At 35.5% G+C, this 23939-nt stretch overlaps 1 protein-coding gene across 2 annotated transcripts in view; it reads left to right on the forward strand.

Moving 5' to 3' along the window:
* LOC141453086 (uncharacterized) overlaps positions 1-23939 on the forward strand; it is a 57357-nt gene that overhangs the window by 27241 nt on the left and 6177 nt on the right. The window contains exons 2-4 of one of the 2 annotated variants that reach the window (XM_074125828.1): positions 5491-6962; positions 9482-9802; positions 11175-11335. In XM_074125828.1, coding sequence (XP_073981929.1) covers positions 5491-6962; positions 9482-9802; positions 11175-11214 — 1833 coding nt within the window. In that variant the 3' untranslated portion in view covers positions 11215-11335. Of the gene's footprint in view, positions 1-5490; positions 6963-9481; positions 9803-11174; positions 11336-23939 lie in introns of those variants that run through there. The other variant, XM_074125827.1, reaches the window with a different exon arrangement.

Consider the following 23939-nt stretch of genomic DNA (forward strand, 5'->3'; position numbering starts at 1 on the left):
TGAAACCTACCAAAGAGAAACTTCCCAGCCTTTGGTCCACTTTTGTATTTGTTAAGGTAAGATAAGTTTCTAGTAGGGCGGCCTCAAGGCCTACGCCACTGCGACCCCTTTAGATCTATTGTAGCTCTCATCACTCTAGAGCTGGCTCTCTAGACCTGTCCGTATAATCAGACTCTTAATTCTGGAGAGCTGCTCTTGGGTAAAGCTCACCAGCCTTGGTTGCTGGGAATAGGCCTACAATTATCCTTATAGCCTAGACCTTATTGCCCGTTATGAACTACTTCGCCTGTTTCTGCCCAGTGGTAGCAAAGCCACTACTCTTAAGACCTACTCTGCACCCATAGTTTGATGGCCACACTCATTAAGACACTTGGAGACCCCAAAATAGGGCTCCCAGCCAACGAAGTGTCCCGCAGAGCCTTCCCGGGCCAATAAATCTGCCACTTCGTTTCTTATGTCCTGAATGACCAGGTACCACCCAAACCAGAAAGACCTTATTTTGGTCACTAATTTACTTCAGGGCACCCAGACAGCCCTATACCAGCCTTGAACGTGAATCGCCACCTGTTCAATATTTCTTTCTTAGTATGTAAAGTAGATTTTAGTAAATTAATGGCCTATTTTTTCAGGCAGGCTTTACGTCCAACTACTAATTTAGGTGTCGTGGAGGCGATTAGTAAACATACTTTATTGTAAATTTCTTTTATTAAACATTAAATAAAATCCAAGGCCTAGACTGGGGGAATCGAATCCACTAAACCAACAATACATCTTAGCTTTGCGGGTCTAGCCTATAACCGCCTAACATACTTTACTATAAATTTCTCATATTAACCATTAAATGAAATCCAAGACCTAGACCAGGGGAATCGAAACCACTAAACCAACAATACATCTTAGCTTTGCGGGTCTAGCCAATAACCGCCTAAAATACTTTACTATAAAGTTCTCATATTAACCATTAAATGAAATCCAAGACCTAGACCAGGGGAATCGAAACCACTAAACCAACAATACATCTTAGCTTTGCGGGTCTAGCCTATAACCTCCTAAAATACTTTACTATAAAGTTCTCATATTAAACATTAAATCCAAGGCCTAGATCAGGGGAATCGAACCTACTAAACCAACAATACATCTTAGCTTTGCGGGTCTAGCCTATAACCGCCTAACATACTTTACTATAAATTTCTCATATTAACCATTAAATGAAATCCAAGACCTAGACCAGGGGAATCGAAACCACTAAACCAACAATACATCTTAGCTTTGCGGGTCTAGCCTATAACCTCCTAAAATACTTTACTATAAAGTTCTCATATTAAACATTAAATCCAAGGCCTAGATCAGGGGAATCGAACCTACTAAACCAACAATACATCTTAGCTTTGCAGGTCTAGCCTATAACCGCTCGGCTACCGTGGCGCCTTTCTTAGTATGTATTTTGATATTTCCGCATTGAGCAGCACGATTATACGATCTAAATTAAACATATATATTAATTTGAAAACTAATCATAAAAATAATTAAAAATATTTGTAATTAATGAAAGAATCAACAAAAAAAAAAAAAAATTAACGAACGATTCTCCTAAGATCATTACATTTAATAGAGATTTATTCTCATTGAGTCCGCGACTGATTTCACTCGCGAAAGTGAGTCATCCAAAATAAAAGAAGATGATCTTTTTGTTTTGTTTCTTTAAGAAAAGGATGACTTCTTCTTCTTCTCGTTTAACTCAGGATGAAATAAAAGAAAAAGTGAATACAAATAGAAAGTTGTGTGTTCAAAACATATAAGTATGGGGAGAGGTAAACAAAAATAAATAAAGATAGAGCTAACAATAATATCAAATACAAGAATAAATGCTTAGGTTACAAACACAATCTCTGCAGGCAAGATTGTATATTTATTTACTGTTGTGGTTAGTTAAAACGATGGATGCTAATGTATGTGACCCACATTTGGGTAGTACACAAAAACAAAATAATATAGACGGCGGTAGGTAAACTTTAGGTGCTTTAAAGTTCATCAAAACAATATCTTAATCGAACAAAACTTAAAAAAAGTTGTTTTCTCTTTAGTAGAGCTTTCATTCTATTCGGGAATCTTAATATGGCTGAAAATTTTTTTTTTTTTGGAGATAAATTAAATTAACCTTTAGCATGAAACCAGGACCTTTAAGTTTCTTTTTACAGTTGATCACAATCTCCTGAAGGGTTAAATTTTGAAGCAATTCCTCAAAGCAGAAGTGTTATCTCCTGCAATGTACAGCTACACCACCATCATGAGCACAGTAAAGTTAAAAATCTTGGTTTTGGAAACGACATCTTGCATCTTGATGATTCAGTTAAAAAAAAAAAAAAAATGAATGACAAATACATTGGCATCTGAATCATATATATATATATATACATATATTTAAATTTATTTTGTAATTTACAATCTGTATACATTGTATACAATAAGTAAATATGGAGAGAGTGATGAACTGGTGCGGGAGGAGAGAATGGGGAGAGAAACTACCCAGCGGTAGTACTCTATATAGGAGAGAGGAGAATGTGAGGAGAAGAGTGTGAGGAGCAGAGAGTGATGAACTGGTGCGGGAGGAGAGCAGGAGGAGAGAAGCTACCCAGCGGTAGCACTCTCTATAGGAGAGAGGAGAATGTGAGGAGGAGAGAGTGATGAACTGGTGCGAGAGGAGAGCAGGAGAAGAGAAGCTACCCAGCGGTAGCACTCTCTATAGGAGAGAGGAGAATGTGAGGAGGAGAGAGTGATGAACTGGTGCGAGAGGAGAGCAGGAGAAGAGAAGCTACCCAGCGGTAGCACTCTCTATAGGAGAGAGGAGAATGTGAGGAGGAGAGTGTGAGGAGGAGAGAGTGATGAACTAGTGTGGGAGGAGAGCAGGAGAAGAGAAGCTACCCAGCGGTAGCACTATCTATAGGAGACAGGAGAATGTGAGTAGAAGAGTGAGAGGAGGAGAGAGTGATGAACTGGTGCGGGAGGAGAGCAGGAGGAGAAAAGCTACCCAGCGGTAGCACTCTCTATAGGAGAGAGGAGAATGTGAGGAGAAGAGTGTGAGGAGGAGAGAGGAGAGATAGGAGAGTAATGGCGTTTAGGCCTTCAGACTGTAAGGAAGTCGCGGGGCCACTGGCGATTCAGTCGGCGAGGAGTATTAGTGCTGTCAGAGGAAGCGAGAGACAGTACAAGAGGATTACAGCTAGTCGAGAGAGTAGTATGGAATTTTTGGTACTTATTCTTGGCGAGTTGGTCTATAAAGGGAATGTTGAAGTCGTTGTGAAGAGTGAGGTTAGTCACCGTAGAAAGGAGCGTCAGCTATCTGTCGGAGGAGTTTTGACTGAAATGTCCTGTACCCTCCGTATGTTTGTAGGTTTGGCTGAACCCCACAGCTCTAGTCCGTAAGTCCACATAGGTTTGAGGGTGGTACTGTATATTAAGCGTTTAAGTTCAATGGGTAATTTGGAGCGTCGTCCAAGAGAATCATATTTATAAATATCGCATAAATAATAATTTATTATTTACTTTTTAAGCACCCCACGCGGTTATTCTATTAACCGAGTGATTCAACCCACAATTTCATCTTTGTGAACTGTTGCAATATCTTATACCATTCAGATTTTCAGAATAGTTAGCAAAAGCTAGCTGATAATAATTTACATTCGAAATTATTTTGTATAAAATAATTCAAATTAAGCTTTTCAATATTAATCTTAATCAATAATTCCTTGACTTATTCATGGATATTACCTATATTTCCCGTTTTTGGGAGAAATGCGAAGTTTAATTTTCTGCCAAAACGGTTAAAAAAAAAAATACTTAGTTACAAGAGAAATGGGCACCCTATTTAGTACGAATTAAACAGTTGTAACTGCACAAAGTATGTACCAACTAAAGACAAATGCTAGAAATTAAAGTCCAACTTAACAAAAACCAGTCTGCACTTTGCCATATCATCTTACATTTACAAAAAATATTATTTTTCCTTTTTCTTATTGGCAGTTTTTTTATTTAAATGTAATAATACGCTGTATTATTAGTTTGGCTCCAGTTAGCACACCACGTGTGTCCATGGACACACTTATCCATCTATCTTTTCACTCTTCTTACCAGAAATCACTTTCTTTTAATCGATAATTTTGATGACTAGCTGTCTGTGAAGTATTATGGTCTAGACCGCTAAAAGAATCCTAGGGAAATCTGCAAGGATGTGGCCCAGTTATCGGAGATTAGAATCTACAATTTAGCCGAAATCAAATATAAGTACATTTAGATGTAGCATTCATATTCCCCAAAAAGTGAAACAAACTAGTTGTAAGTGATAGATTTCGAAATACAAGGAAAAAAATATTCTGTAAATTCTTAATTTCTACTTGACTGATTGTTATTTCGAAAAGCATGACCATCGTTTGTGTTGTTTCTATTTCTTTTTGGTAAAAAGTAAATCTTCAAGTGAAAAATTTACATTCATAGATCCTACCGATTATCTAACAGTTTCTATTTCGTTGAAATCCATTTGCCGTAATTAATTTTAAGGTTTCAACTAAAATCTTATCAATTAAAACAGAAAATATTGTAAATTACTAGGTGCTAAATATTTATTTTAAGTCTTCATTGTACATTGAATTTTTTAAATGCTTATATACAGGTGATTTTATTGTTTTTTCATTTATTTTAATAGGACATCAAATTTCTGTTTCGCGATTTGGCGAAGAAAAACTAAATTTTGGGACACTCTTAGTTAAAAAAATTAAGCAATAATTGTTTAAGATTATTGTTCTAAGATAACTAATTAAAATTGAACATGTTTCTTTCCTGATAATAAGAAATTAATAAAGTTAACGTTCTTGAACCGCTAAATAAACTAACGAAATAGAACTTCTTTATCTTTTTTTCTTTTGCAAACATTTTAACTAAAAAAGAATTGTAGTTAGTGGGAGTTACAGTTGCTAACACAACAACTCCCACTACAGTTGCGCTGCTCCGATGACAAGGTTGGCGTATCTCCTTGTACGCCAATGAACCCATTTTACTTTCTTCAGGAAGTGAAGAGAATGTCCTTGACATAGTATTCTGTGTTTGTGTATGAACGTTATAGCCAACCAGCTGATCCTTTGACCGATATGTCCTTAAGAAAGTAGTTCTATTTTTTACATTTATCATTATGTTATTTTTGAAAATATACTTATAATCGTGGTTTAAGTTAATACTTTTGCAATTAGAAATGCTTTACATTTTTTTTTTTAATTTCAATATTTTAAATTGTGTTTGCGTATAGATTTATGAGGTCAGTACAGTTCTAGCTGATGACAAAGATATCTGGTGTGGATACATTAACATTTTAATATACTCAGTTTTTTTGTAAAACAGCAAAATAGACATTGGATCAATACGATTACTTATCTTAGCCAACTTAAATGTATCGTAGAATATTTAAGTATAATCGTAATGACAATCATATTTCTGTTCCAGATGAGGTGGCAGTTGTTATCACTATGGATAGTGGTAGCCACATGCCAGTCAGACGTGCCGCAAGTAACCAGAACACAACTGCATGTGGGTAGAAGTTTAAGGCCTGACTCTACGGAAACCATGACCATCCGCACAAGAACTGGTGAAGTAGCCACGCTAATCGTTCGCAAACGTGACGGACGAAAAGTTGGAGATCTACAACCGCCCGCAAATCCACACAACATTCCTGCAAAGAATTCCTCCAACGAGCGGATACCAAAGTCGGCTGCCGCTGCAGCAGCTGTGCCTCCACCAGTCAACATTCGTTCTGAACCGATGTACATTAAGGGTATAGATGCAGCGACAAAGAGAGGCCGTAAAATGGAAATAGATGCAGAAGGAATTCCAGTAATAACTGGTGTTCGAGTTCCTGATGATCCTGAAGATAAAGTTAAGGTTTGGAGAAATGCTAGGGTAATTAACGGTGTACTAGTGCCCTACGAAAAGAAATATGTAACCGTAACTACTGATGCGCCCACTAAAATTGAGTGGCTAAAGATGGAACCAATCACCAAACCTATTGCTCCAGACTGGTACCATCGTCAGGTTACCACTAAAAAGACTCAATATCCACAACCAGAAGATAACAAGTACTACACAGATAAAATCCTACAATACATTAAGAGTATAAATGAGGAAGAAGTTAACAGACAAGGCTGGGGAAGAACACTTTCCGCCGAACCAAAAATAGAAGCTAGAGTACTGCATACTCCGGGTGCTACGGTATACCCAACGTCGCTCTTGTATTCACCACCTTCAGCGCAAGTAACACGAACTAGAGTGGAAGAAGGAGTGAGGACTCCAGTGCTTCAGTATGCTCATCCAGAGCTTGGTGTACAGCCGGCCAAGGTTGAACCTTCACCACCTGAACAAAACGTACACTTCAGCAGAGATCAGGCGTTAGCCTATTTCTCTCATGATATTCACGCTGATCGAAGTCCTTATGCTTTTGAACCCGGTCTGGAGGATGAGGCTAGAGTTGAAGTTTACGGAGAAAATGACAAAAGATCTAATACTGGTTATAACTCCAGGCCAAAGAAAACTCTTTCTTATTTCTACCAGAATCAAGCTGTCCCACATACAGCAGAGAAATATTACGGGAAACACCCCAATAATTACAAGAACACATACATCCGCTACAATGAATACGTGGATAGGAGGCCATTTTGGGAGAAACTAGGTGATACAATAAAGGAACACGTGGAATATGGTGTGGAGAAGGTGCAAGATTTAACACGACCAGTCATGGAACCACTGGTCGAGGCTACGCACAAGATCTCTCAAAATCTAGGGTTTAACACAGGGAACAGGGATTTGAGTGATACTTTTAAGGAAAAACTAGGCGTAGCAGGTACGAATTCCATGCTTCTGCCAGCCATCGGGCTGGTCGCTGGTGGTGCAGCTCTGGGTCTTGGAGCAGTAGCGGTTGGCAGGTAATGTTTATTATTTACTTCGCATATTTCCCTTGGAACTTGACAGTAAATACCTAGCGATGAAAATTCTTCAAAGAGTAGTGCCCTATTTTTGACTTTTTACCTTGTTGAGATTGTTTTGTACATAGCTCTAAGGATTCACTTTAAATTATATATTTTTTCTTTTATTTGCATAACTTTTTGGAGGGAAATTCGTTGCTAATCAGGATGATTTTAATAAGAACTCAAAAACATGTTTTAAAATTTTGGGTTTGACAAAAAAAAAAATCTAGAAGGTAAATTTTTAAAGATAAAGAATTGCTTGTGTTGTTTACATCATATTTTTATATAAACATCAGCTAAAATAATGTTGAAAGAATCGCGCTAACAAAAATACTGCAACATCAACTGTAGAGCGCTTAGCGTAGTAAAATCTTTTTAGAATTAGATTGTGAGTGGTACCAAGAATATTGATAAAAGAGGGCCTCAAAATTGAATCCCGTTTTGAGTCTTTTAGATGCTATATGCGGCACTGTTATTTAATGGAACGCATTATCTCTTTTCCACTTTAAATAAAATCCTTAATAAAGGTTAAACGATCGAAACCTAACCTACATAACAAAAGTCTCTTATATCTACAGTTACTGCGACCCATTTGGTCATACGGCATAGAAGTATGGGGATCGACTGAGCGTTCCAACTCACTACGCCTCCAGGCATTACAGTCAAAAATACTTCGCAAAACTTCTTAACGCTCCGTTCTATGTATCTAACCTCACCACTATTCATAATGACCTCAAAATTCCTTTCATTACAGATCTTGCTAACACTCGTTTCTTCAAATTTCATTCCTCTACAGCAGCTCATCCTAACCCTCTCATAGAACACCTGTCTTCCCCCACATTACCAGCTAAGGAGATTGAAGAGAAGATGGCCTCGTGATCTACTCTTATCGTGAGAGCAAAGCACGTTACTGGAGTGGCACCACTGGGTGCCTTCTCCATTCATGATTTCCTTTTATTTCTTTTCTCTTTCACCGTATTTGCTAGTTGCAACAACTGATGCAGTGGTAAATTGCAATAAAAGATTAAAAAAATAAAATCTTAGACCAAAGAATCGAATCCAAGAGAATTTTCTTTGACCATTCCTACGGAATACCTTTTCTTTAAATAATACAAACTCTATTTCACAACAGAAAACAACCCAGTTGTATGTCGTTAACAAATCTAAAGTACGATATTTCCTATATTTTATTTACGAGTATTACTTCCTAGCGTGAGTTTATATGTGCATAATAACTTGATTTAAATATTATTTTAAAAACAGGATAGTTTTTATTCCAACTGTCGGCTCCTAAACAACATGGAAATCTCTTGTATTAAAATTCTCCACCATTATTCTATGCACATCATCTCCATGTAGCAGTTTCATGCCATGAATAATGCGACCCCCCCATACACTTTGAATAATAGAAACAGTACTACATTATTTGAATTTTTTTTTAGATTATAATGTTTTATTCCAAGTTGGTTTTGTTTTATTTTTTACTTTCTCTTAGCCTAATCTTGTAAGACAAGATAATGAGATCGCGTGGATTTCAAATTTTGTGTTTTCAGTGGAAATGTTTTTCTTTGATTGTCCCTGACTCCGGAAAAAGTGATTTTTTGGCCTAGGTGGGTGTAATATGAGACTCCCTGTTTGACTTAAAAAAAGAAAAATGGCAGAAAGTACCAAAGTTTGATTCTTCTTGGGACCCTGGCTACTAAAACGATTTCTTATTTTCCCCGAAAACGGCTCCAACGAGTTCTACTGGAAAATGGTTAATAAAGAAAATTTTTTTTTTGGTAATTACATTAAAAGAATGCCGAGTGTTTGACATCTGACATCTTTTTTTTTTTTAATTTATTTTATGATTGTAATAATTCTTGAAGAAATGAAACATATTATCATAATACTAATAAATAATTATAAAACGAAGAAAGTAAATTGAATGAAATAAATAATAATTGATGCGATGACGCGGGTCAGTATGATTGGCGAAAGCCAAACTTGCTATCCAACTACACCTCCCTTGTCTATGTATTTTACATACAGATATAGATAGAATCTGATAGCGGCTGGCCATCTTTTGGTTAAACTTTACATCTGCTTATATTCTGACCTCTAAAGCCAAGATGTCAAGATGGCGGCCGGTTCTTAGGGAAAACTTTCTAACAAAAGGCGGTAAAACGAATGACAATGGGGACATGACGATAGTTGGTCATTCAACTTCTTCTCCATTGAGTGGTGTGTTTAAATTAATTATAGATATTCAATTATTATAGACTGCGCAGTATAACTTGAAATTTATAGATTTCTTTCTTTAAAAATCTGTTGTGAACTTGCACTCGAAGTTATCTTACTTCTCTTCTCAAGGCTTCTTTAAACTCCGAACATTTTAGTGATATTTAATCTCTAACTATCTTTAATAATCTTGTAGAAATTAGTTAGATTACTTCTCCTGGGATATAGGAACCTAAAAACATTTTCTCTCTTTCTAGGTTCCTCGACGTAGACATGCTAAAAAGAAGCCATGAAAATGGAATGTTACCCAGCCAAAATGAAGAGTTCACTGTTGAACAAAAACGAGCACTAGAAGCTGTAAGAAGTGCCAGAAGTCGACGTTCGTTGTACGGCGAAGAAAATGAAGAATGGTTGCAAAGGTTGGACGTAACACCATCCGCTGGACATAAGTCTGCCGTAGAAGAAACAGCCTGGGCGAATACACCCTGTGCTAAATGGGCTTTCTGTAACGTTATGGTGTCCAGAGGTGATGATGATGCGTCTTTGATGGAAAAGAAGATGTCCACTTATCTGAATATGTAAGTTATTTGATTGTTTTCATCTAGAAATTTGTCTTGTTGATATTAGAAAAAGCAAATGCTGCCAATAGTGTTTACAGCTCAGTACTAGCAAATTATGGTGCCTAGTTATGTGATAGGAATTATAGCAAAGGTTCTATTCTTTTTACTATTCCCTTTATCCTGAAAGGTACAAATACTCTGGATAGGTTACTATTTCTTCCTCAACTTGTCTTCAGACAATTCCTGAACTCGTTCAAACCAGGATTTAGCTTCCATTGAGTCTTCAGACAGTTGAACAAAGTTTAGTACCTCCCGGTGAACAAATTCTTAAAACTGATTGATCACTACTTTCTCACAAATCTCACGAGTTTCTCTTAAATAGTTCACTCCAAGTTTTCTTCAAACATCCAAAAGGAAAGTGGAATACTTTTAACGTAAGTAAAGACAAAATCTCTACACCAAACAAATGAATCCTACCCCTAATGATGGATAAAACTCCGAAACCGATCAGGGATACAATAAACATGCTTGCTACAACGAATAAAAATCAAAGATATATTTTCCAGCTCCTGCGGACTTAATTTTTTACTTAGGATCAGCTGGCTTCAGCATTGGTTCATTAATCAAAAGACTTTTGGGAAAAACTACATCTCAGGTCATTGCACGACAGCTCATAAAATCCAATAAACCTAAATGGAAACTCTAAATCAAATTAAGGCAATTAACCTTTTTTCCAAAATAGTTTTACGAACAGTCACAAGGAATATGGTACAATATGGTAAGGAAGTAATTAAAAATAGATTTTGGTACATGAGATAATAAGGTGTTGTTCATTTTTTAATCAAGTAATGCTCAAATAATCCCTTAAACATGGAGCTATAAAATAATAAATGGTTTGAGGTGTTTGAAACTAAATCACAGCAGATACTAGATATACATACGTATTTATTACTGTCAAGCGCATATTTACTAAAAATGCAATACAAGGTGTGGCATTGGTCAAATTCATCTGAGGAAGCTGCATTATTCATCTTAAACAGCTGATAGAACATTTAAAATCTAAATATTCTTCAGAAAGGCCTAAGAAACTTACATTAAATGTATTGATCTAAAGGTATCAATTTAACAGCATATTCTTGAGGTCTCGTTTGATAAATCAAATGATTCAAAGAATGAAATACTTTCAATCCACCTTTCTGTTTGGAAACCTAATTTTCAAAAAGTGAATTTTCATAAAACATTTAAGTTCGAAAACGTAAAAGATTGCAGGGCTTTCTCATACGGAGATATTCTAAGAAAACTATTGCTGGATTATGACAAGATTAGTTGGTTATCTAGGAGAGGTTTCTTTTGGTTATTTAGTTTTCTTTAATAGCAATTATTTTTCCAGGGAGTTAAATATGTCATCGTATCGCTTATATCAAGATTAAATAGTTATAAATTAAAGGATATAAGAAACCAAATGAAGGAGGCGGAAGAACTAGCCTATTTTTTTTCCAAGCAGAATGAATACAGTTTGCTGATACAAAAATACAGTATGTTATTATGAACGAGTTATGTATATAAAACTAGATAGTCAATATTAAATATATTGTAAATCAGGCTTTATTTTGCCAGTCAAGTATCTGTAAGTATGAAGCGGTAACCCACTATAATTAGAGACCGGAACTCTGCACCCAGTCAGAGGAAAGTAGATAGATGTTCTATTTGATTTTGATTTATGCCAACGAACTAAACGCTAACTAACTATACTACTTCTTACCTTTTTGGGGTCTATTTTCTAAACAAATTGCTGATAAAGGGTTAAAGATAGCCTGCTGGTAATGAGCTCAATAACGTAGTTCTTAGAAGAAAGAGCTAAGAAATGTCAATAATGTTGATTTTTGGGAATTTGACGTTCTGAATAGTTCTCTTTTTTGATTTTACTTCCTTTTTACTTTGTATTCTGTTCAGACAGGGAGTGCTATGGGTTGGGTCATGACTTTCTTTTACTTTGTATTCTGTTAGGAGAGGCTAGTATTGTGGGTTACGTGATTTTACTTCTCTTTGTATTCTGTTAGGAGAGGCAATATTAAGGTAACGTCTTGAATTTCTCTTACTTCTCTTTATTCTTGACATCCAGATTAAGGATTTTTGAGTTTTCACTGAAATATTTGTTGTTTTTTTTTGGTCCCCTGAAAACGAAAAAGTATATTTTGGTGCCAACTGAGTTTAATGGTGGATGTTCGCTGAAGATAGATGATCCTCATTCTGGTGTTGTGGTTTTGAAGACAACTCTTCATATCAGTTTGTGAAACAGAGCAGGAAACCATCTATTTATCTCAGGATTAATTGTTTGCTTTGTGTTAGTTTAGATTCAGAACCTTGAACTAATGATATTGATAAAAAAAACTAAAGGTTCGTGACTGGATATTTTATGTGCTTAGTTTTCCTAAACTTGCCTTGATGGCGAAGGACTTAGTTTCCTCAGAACTAAATAATTTGCCTTAAAAGCACAAATTATTTTTTTTCGCAGGGCTTTTTCTGAATGCCAATCAGTTTCCAATACCAATGCAACTACAGTTCATAAATTCATTTTGAATTGCTTATGAATATTGATTTGTTTGTAGCGGAATTTATAATCAATTAAAAAGTTCTAGTTTATTTTATTTTTTTAAAATGCAGAAGTATTGTGAAAATACACAAACAAACCAATTGAATTCTTCCTTTTTTTTTTATATATAATACATGTTCACTATTCGTTATCCATTCCTAGAACAGGTAACCAATGAATACAAAGTTAATAGTTTCTATGTTACCTAAGTCAACAACTGTCTCGGTTAATGAACTGAAAAGATCTAAGTATTCTAACATTTCCTGACGTAGTAAATGTAAAATGTGACCAGACCCATGCTGAAGAATATCCTTAATTTCAGCTGTAGTAACGCTGAGCTTTTTAATTTCAAATTTAATTTCTAAATTTTCAAATTAGGCCACATATTTCAATTTTTCAGGTGTGGTAATGAATTTATACAAATATTGTAGAGGGAACAAGTTCAAAAAACTCTAAACATGTTAATCAATTCTAAATCTTCTAGAATACTTGTTCTTGCTAAACTTCGGCGTTATCATCGCTAGATCTTGATGTAGATTAGTTCTTGCATCTGGGTATTCTACGCCTTCAACGTTTACGACTGGGTTTTCGTCTTCGCTGTCTGCTTCATTTTATTTTTTTTTCTATTTCTGACCAGTTTTGTGTTTTTCAATCAACTGCTGGAGGTTGATTCATTAGTTTGAAGCAGAGAAGTTGATTGCCAATCATAGAGCCACTGATTCAGGGGAAGATTGAAGCATGATCATTGCTCTGACGGATAAAATTAACGATATTTATAAATATTGTTTAAATTTGTTTGAGCTAAATATCTATTTTTTTGTCTCCTACGTCACCTCTAACTTATGACAATTTCTGGCTAGTACAATGACGCATTAGACACATTTTTAACGGCCAGATCCTGATGACGTTCACGTATGAAGCAACAAAATTCCTCTTCTTTGAGTTAAGCCCAATTGATGTCTTATTTTTTTTGAATTTCTTTTATAACTGGAAGATCAGTATGGTCATGTCGACTTTGGTAAGTTGCTCTTAAAAAGGAACAAACCATATAAGGCCACCTGAGTCCAAATATTGTTGGCTTTTTAAAAATGATCTGTATGGCTGTTAACAAAAATAGCCTGAACAACGAGAAAATCAAGGAGCTCAAATAATTGATTTCGTTCACGTTCTATTAGGAGCTCCGCAGTAAAATAGCAATCAAATTTTATAAACTCATAGTTAAATTTTGCTCACAATGATCTATTGAATATTGATTTATATATTGATAATTTTTATAGGAGTAAAGGCTGTTCTAGGAGAGATACTAGTTAGTTCTATTGCATTAAATAGTTAGCACAACGGTTAAAATAGATCATTAAAAAAAATAAAAAACTATTTAGAAAACTAATTATAAAAATGGCTTATATAGTTTTTATTAATGCAATAAATATTTAATAAAAAAGTGAACTCCTATATAGGGGAAGGTAAATTGGACGCTTTTAACAAGGCCGTGACGTGAAATCAACTGAAAGATTAACTCGTGCGACACGTTTGTTAACTAGAGAAGAAAGTCTCCATGCAATCGACAGACCTTCTTCCACTATCAGGATCCTAGAAATCGATCTACTCCAGTCAGAGTGGATGATAACTTTTCGAAACTACTACCCACTAATTAACACTGAAAGTTTTAGGTACTTGTGATTGATTTTCTTCTGTCCCCTTAAATGATAATAAATTCAACTAAATCTATACTCTAATTGGATGTTAGTTTTCTTTATTTTTTGTTTAATTAAAGACTTAATTTCTTACTATTCTAGTTTAAAGTCTTTAGAAAATTAAAGTGGGAACTAGTAGTAAAGTAATCGCCTATTTTTTCAGGCGGGGCTTAACGTCCAACTAGCAATTAGGTGTCGTGGACGGAGGCGACTACCAAACATATTTTACTGTAAATTTCTTTTATTAACCATTAAATAAAATCCAAGGCCTAAGACCAGGAATCGAACCCAGTACCACAATACATATTAGCTTCGCTTCTAACCGCTCGGCTACCGTGGCGCCTTAAAGTGGGAACTATTGTAAATAACATAACTTAAGTAACATTAAATGACTTGTTGAAAGTAATTTCATTTACTAAATTTGGTTAAGACTTACTTTCACCGTCTAGCGCTGCTCATTTATATTCTTTCGTTGAATTGTTAGACGTTTCTTTTATTTCATATTCCATATTTTCAACTTTTTCCCAATAATAGAGTCAGAGATCTCTAGAGAAGGAAGTATTTCATACGATTTCTAGTTTCATTTACTTTTTTTCGGATCTCCTACATCTTTCTCTGAGTCGCTTAATATTTCAGATTTTCAAAATTCAGTTTTCATCGAAGAGCCATGTTTTAAATTTCCGGAATATGATAAAAAGGTTTTAAACAGTTTATCTTTTGAAATTACTTACGAGATTTGATTAAAAATGGCAATGCTATTGAGAGCACTTCCATCCGGATTGAGATATCAGAGAAAACTTATAATCTAGGAGGGTTCTAGTTCTATATTCTAGTATTTAAAATCTTCCATTATGATGTGACATCGCAGGCCTATTAGGTGGTGCATTGGAGATCACTCTAAACTCTCTTCAGAATCTTCATGAATCTTTCTCGTATAGCTTTTTCTTTGAGGGCCACTAATACCGTTGTAGGAAAACCGGATAGGATACAACACCTGCTTATACGATGGTCCAAGATAAGCTTTAGATCTTTTATTCAAGACAAATCCGTAGATTTGTAGCCAGAAGTATCTGGCTGAGTATTAGAAGGTTATTCCAGTTCCCTAATGTATTAATCTTCTAGCTGCAGGCTTTTCCTCTTTTTCCCTGCATTCTTATCCTTCAAATCTTAAGCTTTCCACTTTCCGCTTGTTATGAAGGTTATAATGCATTGTACATTGGCACTTCATGTCTGTATTTATTGTACATATTTATAATAAAGATTTATTATTATCTATCTACCTGCATTCATCTTGTACTGGGAGAGACCTACAATAGGGTTCTTGGCCCTCACAATGGAGTAACTGGAGCTTAAGACCTTGTAAGTTCTTTTATATCAGGAAAAGAGGATTGACTGGTTCACTTTCACGCGTGTTCAGTTCAAGTGATGAACAGCAACAACGGGGGGGTTTTCCTGGTGACATTCTCTATCAGAATATAGCAAAATTTTAACGCACCTCTCAAACAGCTATTTTATACAATAATAATTTCCCATAATTACGGTCTAATTGGTTTATTTAACCCCCCAAAAAAGAAGGTATTTTGTTGAGAGAAAAACAGTTGACGTTGTGAGGTCCCAAAAAAAGATGAGATGAGAATAAAAGGGAAATTTAATAATCATTAATTTTAGCCTGAAATAAATAACATTGTGAGCTTGGTAATTCGGCGTTTACTTCAACTGGCCATTTATCTAACCTCCTACACACGTATACATTAAGCCTGTACAAGGCTCACTATAACTATTAAATTCTAAAATGGAAACATATTTACTTAGGATAGTAAACTTCTTTATTTTTCCATTTACCTTTCGCCGGCGTACATCGTGACAGAATGAAGGTCCAACCAATCACGACCTGGACCAGCCAATAAAATGTAACTTTAACAATAATGCACTGCTATCCGTTACTTTAGTTGGTAAATGTCTTGTCCAACATTTTACCTATGTGCTCTTCCAAGACATTTAAAACTTTTTTGTTGTTAACTGGTAAATAATTCGTGCTGGCCTCTCACGTCTTTTTCTGGCAGTTAACAGTAGTTCATGGATTTCGGTGTAAATTTAAGTAGAAACAGATTCGTTTAACAATTTGTGGCATTTTGTTTGAATATATTTAAGTTAAAGATAAAAACCATTCAAGGTCTTGATATTATATTATTCTGAAGAATAATATAATAAAGCTAAACGCTTGGTCATGCCAAGCTTAGCTTGATTTTGCTTTTGAAAATCACACTGTTAATCGCTTAGAAATACTTAGATAGGTGAACAATTATTTTTTTAATTCTTGATTAAAACGTTATGTTCAGATGTTTGAACCAAAAATGGTTTTGAGTAACTAGTCCTTAATCTGGGGAACAAAACTAGAGCCTATTGAGACTTATTCTAGCCTTGCGACTTCTTTTTTTTTTTGGACACGTTAGATTCAGGCAAATTCTTTTCTAGGTAGGCTTTGCCAGAAGTTAGGAGAAAACGTTTATTTTCCACATCCAGTTTGATTGCATTGCTTTCTCCTTGGTTAAGGAGATCATTTAGCAACGAAGACTGTTGGGGAAGATCCTGGATTTTATAAGAAGGGAAGCATTTACCTGCTATTCTAGGAAGAGAGGATGGTAAAATTTGCCAGTTGATGCTATTCAAGCATTTTTATAAGAAAGCATGTCCACCTACAGTGCCGAACAAAAGTCTGCATACACCCTGAAAATTTGTCTTTGATCTCGGTCGGAAAGGATATCTCGCGTGGCTTCTTTGAATAATGTTTGCAATGTTACGATATGAAAATCCTTGATTATTTTATTTAACTATTAATCTGCGTTCTGACTCAGGAATTTCCTTTCTTCGGTGAACCATTTTAAATAATAATAAATTCTTAAATAACTCAGATCCGCCTATGTTCACGTTTCAACTATAACTAATAAATTTGTAAATATTAAGATTTACCCTAACTAGTAAGTATTATTATAATATTGAATTTATCAATTCTGTGTGTGGACTTTTGTTCAGGCCTGAACTCCGATCTTTTTATTTATATGCAATGGGAGATGGCAGAGGTCTTTTCATCTCACATATATATATTTAGTAACAATAGTTACAAATGTTTAAATCATATTTTTTTTACTCTAATAATTCTTTATTTTGAAAATTCCCGAAATATTGTGGTGTATGAAGACTTTTGTTCGACACTGTATATTAATTGACAAAAATTAGTAGAGAGTGCTGATTAGAAAAAAAAAAGCTTCTGTTGTTAGTTGAAAGTTCGAAACTGGACAGGGATTAAATAAAAGAACACGCAGACTAAGAAGGATAAAATAAAGAATAGAATCTGACCTGAGAACTATTACTGATCTGGTTAATAATATAATTTAAGTAAGGGAAATGTAATAGGCTTGAATAAAGAGAAAATGTGCGATATGTTAGACGTTATATCTCTTTCTTCCCTCTTACATTAGGTATTATATCCCTGGTATCCCTAATATCAAGAATATCGGTCTATTGAATCTGGAGCGATGACGAGACAACAAATATATATATACGAGGTGTGTTCAAAAAGTAACGGGAATTTTTAAATTTCGCGGGTTTGGAGAGTCTGATTGTAAATTTTTTTTTTTATTATGTTGGTACACATGCCCCTGAAGTACGATAAAATTTTCAGTAATATTCATTGTTTACTTCTTAAGTGGCAGCCGTTAAGGTTAGACGTGTTTTTCGAGCTTGGCGATTTTTGTTTGTTAAAAAAAATGGATCAAAGAATTTGTATTAAATTTTGCGTAAAAAATGAAATAAAGTGTGTGAAATGTTAATAAAGGCATATGGTGAGTCTGCTATGAGTAAAACAAGGATTTACGAGTGGTATAAGCGTTTCCAAGATGGCCGCGAAAACGTTGAAGATGACGAACGACCTGGACGTCCAAGCACATCAACAACCGATGAAAACGTGAAAAAAGTGAAAGAAATGGTTATGAACGATCGCCGAATCACAATCAGAGAAGTCGCTGATGATGTTGCCAATATCAATTGGCTCATGCCATGAAATTTTTTCGGATGTTTTGGGTATGAAACGTGTGGCAGCAAAATTTGTTCCAAAATTGTTGAATTTCGAACAAAAACAGCGGAGAATGGAAGTTGCTCAAGAGTCACTCAATGAAGTCGACAACGATGCGGATCTACTGAAACGTGTTATAACAGGTGACGAAACATGGGTTTACGGATATGATGTCGAAACTAAGGCTCAATCGTCCCAGTGGAGGCATTCTGGATCGCCAAGACCGAAAAAGGCTCGACAAGTGCGGTCGAATGTGAAGGTTATGCTCACTGTGTTCTTCGATTTTAATGGCATAGTGCATCATGAATTCTTGCCACAAGGTCAAACAATCAATAAGGAGTACTACCTACAAGTTCAACGCCGTTTGCGTGAAGCAATCCGAAAAAAACGCCCGGATTTGTGGCAAAACAATTCATGGATTTTGCACCACGATAATGCACCTGCTCACACTTCATTGCTTGTTCGTGAATTTTTGGCCAAAAACAAAACTTTAACGATGCCCCAGCCTCCATATTCGCCAGACATGGCTCCATGTGACTTTTTTATATTTCCAAACATAAAGAGAACATTAAAAGGCCGTCGTTTTACAAGCATAGATGACATTAAAAGCGAATCGCTGAAAGAGCTGAAAGCTATCACAAAGATCGAGTTTCAGAAGTGTTTCGAGGATTGGAAAAAGCGCTGGCACAAGTGTATTGTATGCGAAGGGGACTACTTTGAAGGCGACAATATTAATGTAGATGAATAAATAAATATTTTTTTCAAAAAACGAAAATTCCCGTTACTTTTTGAACACACCTCGTATATATATTGGTGAAAGATTGCCACAGTTTAATACTACTGGTTGCGGACCCCGTAAATGGTCAAAACTAATAGCACCTTGATGTTTGGATTAACAATTCTTCATTTAGAAGCTTGTTTTTGATTTTTTTTTTATGTTAAACGAATTTTAACGAAAACAAAAACATACCGGCGGTTGGCTACAACTTTCGCAGCCAGTTTTAGAGGTTGCAAAATAAATAAATAAATAATAATGATAATAAAACAGCTGGTGATCGGCCAAAGGAAATTAGCAACACTGGAGGACCCTATTTGGTGAAAATGGGACACTCCACTGGACAGCAAACAACTAATAAGTCTTATTCAGATCAAGAGGATGTTTATTATTTGTCGGGCGTAAAGGTAAACAGGATATAAAACGCGTTTATTTTTAGATTTATTTATTTTTTTTAATAAAATACCTTAAAGAACATTAGTATGTTAATCATTTTTGCTTCAATAAAGTTTAGAATTAAAGGCTGACAAAATATTTTGTCTTGAAATATTTTAATTAATGTAGGCGAAGTTGTTTTGTTATAAAGGTTCGGTGTAATCAAAAATGTTATCTTCAAGTAAAGTTCACATTTGAATTACATTTTAAACGAATCTTTTTGTGGGCTAAAGGGGTGCCCTCAAGATTAGATTAGATTATCGGGGTGGGACCTATGCCCCACGGCACCGTAGCCACAAGAGGCTTATTGTTATTGTGCCATCATACCCTTCAGAATCTAGTAGACGAAACCTCCTCTAGTAAAGAGGTGGATGACTTTCCTTACTAGTTCTTTTTGCCCTACTATCTCCTTTGGTCTCCAAAGATCCAAAAGGTTTCACAGCGCAATCACTCGATAGCAACGCGATCGAACAGCCAGTGAGAGAGGCCGTTTCCTCCTCATCCTGACACAATCTGCTCACAACGGTTCCGAGCTAACCCCCCCCCCCCCCACCTTGTACAGATGACTAAGCTCTATGTGTACTGTGTAAATTGTATTGGGGTGTAAAACAGTATATGTTGCTCATGTTCATGTTGTTAGTCTAGGGATACCCTCAGGGACGCCAAGTACCCAGAAGAAGTGGTTAATCCACTTCCCCCTACGGTAATTTTTGCCCTTAAAAATGAGTAGGGAAGTTAATGGTGTGAAGTGAACCCTGGGTTACCCTAGAGGGTTAGAGGGTGTAGATAATCCTCTTGCTTTATCTACTCACTCTAGAACTTCCCCAAGAACAGACTGATCATGGACATAATAACTCCCGACAGAAATTTTTATGGTGAAGATTAGCAAGCACCAAGAGTAGTTTTTTTAGTAGCAGTGAATCCGCCCTCTCTGCGATTGATTGGTGCCATTTTGGCCATAGGGATCTTTGACAGAATTGGGGGACTAAGGAATGAATATTTGGGTCACGATCTGATAGGATAGGTAAAACCTAACCCATGCTGAAGTTTCTTAGCATTTAGCGAATGGAAATAAGACGCCATAGAAAGATGTACTTTGTTTAATGTCAACTGGAACTATCGGTACCACCAGTCTGTTGCCATTTTCATCAAATAGACGTCATCAAAGCGCTGATGTTATCAAGCTTGTTGATAATCTTGGAATTTCTTAGCAAATTCAACGACCTGAGCGAAGGTAATCAGCAGTTTAATAAATAAAACAATTTTCTTCGCGAATTCTTTCTTAAAAAAAAAAAAACATATTTTTCAGTGAAAGTTTTGTTTCATCCATTACAAGTCCATCGAATACTACGTTAATTTGCCCATTACTTTATCTGCGTTTCTACTAAATCATCCAAGTTTATTTAAAAACTACGTGCTTCATTTATTTACCAAAAAAAAATCATCAAGTTCCATTTTATCTTTGTACAAATCATCGCAAAACTTTTCCTTTAATTTGCCTTTTAAAATTTTGATTTTTTTACTGTTTAAAATGTGATTACTTCGCTGTAAATGGCATGATTTCTTTTGAAAGCACATTTCATTGTATTCAATCAGCTATTTAACACAGATAAATGCCTCTAAACAGTAGTTTATGTAATCAGATTTTGTTTAAAAGAAATTACTGTTTGCACTAAAAAGAAGTTTGACTTTAATAAAATAAATGTTCACTGAAAAGGTATCATTTTCCAGAAAAACAAACAAAAAGAAATCACTAAATATCTTATTGTTCAATTCCTAATTATATTTAATGCTAAAAGAGTTCATGCTTTGCTTTCAGACGGCCTTTTTAGAGGTAAACCCAACCATAAATGGGCTTAATAAAACTTTCTCAAGAAAATATTTTATATGAAATTAGTAATTTCACAGCATTAGGAGGAGCATTTGAAGAGTTTGTACAAGCGGCCAAAAAACGAGGCCTGGAGATAAACCAAGACAAGACTAAGCTCATGCGCAACTCAAGGCTCCAGAGTGAACGAGAAGAGCAAGTTCAGATTCTCAAACTACATGCTCCGTACTGACAGCAAATTGTGACATAACCGCTGAAATAAAAGGAAGAGTAAACTGCAGAAAACAGTTGTATTTGTACGCGTTACAAAAATTTTTGCGATTTAAGAATTTTCCACGTCCGGCGAAAATTATTATTTATAAAAACAATAATAAGGCCCGGTAGTGATGTACGGGTAGCGAGACTTGGGCAATGACACAAGAATGTGAGAATATGCTTAGGGGATATGGGCGCGAAAAGTGTTGCGAAAAATCTATGGCCCGGTGGTGTACATTGACGGGGTGAATGGAGGCTCCGAAAGAACGAAGAACTCAAGAAACTGTATGGAGAACCTCTATCAAAATGCCCCATCACCGAGTTCCTAAAAAAGTACTATATGGTCACCCGGGGGGAGGGGGCGCAAGACGTAGAGGTCGTCCCAGGATAAGATGGTTGGATGACGTAGAAAGAGATCTGCGAAAGGTGGGTGTTAGAAGATGGCGCCTAAAAGCCGAGGACAGGGACGAGTGGCACACTCGCTTAAATGAGGTCCAGGTCCTACTATAGGACTGTAGCACCATGGGAAGAAGAAGATGAAATCAGTAAAACTAGTTTTTCGCAATTACTACATCATGCTTAGTTTGAGAAAAATTGAAAAATCAGTAAATCAGATAATGATTCCTTTAGTTTTGATTTAAAATGACTACTGGACAGACGGCAGTCACACAAATTAACAGACCAATCTATGGAAGTCAAAAATTGGAAACAATCTTAATACTTCGTTTTATGTTTCTAAGGAAAGTTAGCTCTAGTTTTGTGATGAAAAAGCAGAAGCAGCTCAATATGGAAGGTAGCTCTAGTCTAGTTTCTAATCCACACAACTCAACTCTTGTTTCACGAGTTTCACAACACGTGCCATTTCACTTTGTAAGAAGTAGAATATTTTTTTAATTCTTTTTTTTTGCACTCCAATTTTAGAAAGTGAAATATTAATAAAGTGGTACTAACGATCGTCATTATCAATTTCTCTTCATCAGTTAATTTTAATTATTAAAATTTCTTATATCGTCAAATTATAAAGAAAATAAAAAAAAATAATTTAAGAATTCCAAATTTTAACATCAAAATAACAGTAACGGTTGCAATGAAACATGTCTAGACATGTTAATAATAATTTAAATAACGAAATTATAATTTCGTTTATTTTATCCTTCTCAAACCGCATGTTCTGTTTTTTTTTATTTTTTATTTAGTCTCTGTCCAGTTCCGAACTTTCTTTTATCAACAGAAGCTTTTTTTTTTGATCAGCTCTTTCTAATAACTTTTGTCAATTAGTATAGGTGGACATGCTTTTTTATAAAAATGCTTGAATAGCATCATAGCTGAAGGTTGGTCTCTTCAGATAAGCATGATAAATCATGATTGAGTTGTACGAGGGTCGTTTGAAAAGTCCGTGCAAAGTCAGAGAGATAGCACCACTGGCGCGTATCGAGGTTATGTTTAGTGCTACTAAGCATCTCTTGGAAGAACACACACCAAGTTTCAGCCAGATCGGTCTATATCTTTGTGTTTGGCATTCGTTTGAATCGAGGAAGTCGAGTGATTTTCAAAAAATGGACGAAAAAGAATTTCGTGTGTTGATTAAACACTACTTTATGAAAGGCAAAACGCCTCAGGAGACTAAAGAGAAGCTTGATAAACATTATGATGACTCTGCACTTTCGATTAGAACAGTTTATAAGTGGTTTCAAAATTTTCGGAGTGGCCATATGGGCACAAGTGACGCTGAACGTTCTGGACGCCCTGTTGAGGTTACTACTCCAGAAATCATTGATAAAATCCATGATATGGTGATGGATGACAGAAGAGTGAAGGTGCGTGAGATTGCTAGTGCTGTGGGCATCTCGAATGAACGGGTACATAATATTTTGCATAAACATTTGGACATGACAAAGCTATCCGCAAGATGGGTGCCGCGATTGCTCACGCTTGACCAAAAACGAAATCGTGTGAAGTGTTGCAAGGACGGTTTGCAGCGCTGTTCCAGAAGAATCCACAGAACTTTAAGCGTCGTTTCGTCACTGTGGATGAAACATGGATACATCACTACACTCCTGAGACCAAAGAACAATCTAAACAATGGTTTACCATGGGGGAATCTGCGCCAAAAAAATCCGTCCTTAGAAAAGCCCCTGAAAATAAAAAGAAAAAATGATTCAGTAATGAGGGGTACTTCTGGCTTTTCAATTTTTATAAACTTGAAAGACTTGGGTCCCATGATGATACCTATAAAGTAAATACAGAATTCAATTTTTTTGTGTAACTACACACCGCACAGGTAGACATAAATAGAGTTTTTACTTATAGTTGTCCTTAAAAACGAATTAAATCAGGTAGAAATGATTAATGAGATATTAATAAAATGATTTTGTAATGAAGTCTAGCTCTTTTCCCATGATTAATTATTCGTTTTATAATAATTTACTAATTAAATATCTACTTATTTGTTGTTGTAGTATCCATTAATATTATTAATGGAGTGTACTCGTATATATTTAAG

The sequence above is a fragment of the Rhodnius prolixus genome, unplaced genomic scaffold (genome assembly GCF_049639745.1).
Source record: "Rhodnius prolixus isolate KJV_2025 unplaced genomic scaffold, Rpr scaffold_3, whole genome shotgun sequence".
In the NCBI taxonomy this organism is placed as follows: Eukaryota; Metazoa; Arthropoda; class Insecta; order Hemiptera; family Reduviidae; genus Rhodnius; species Rhodnius prolixus.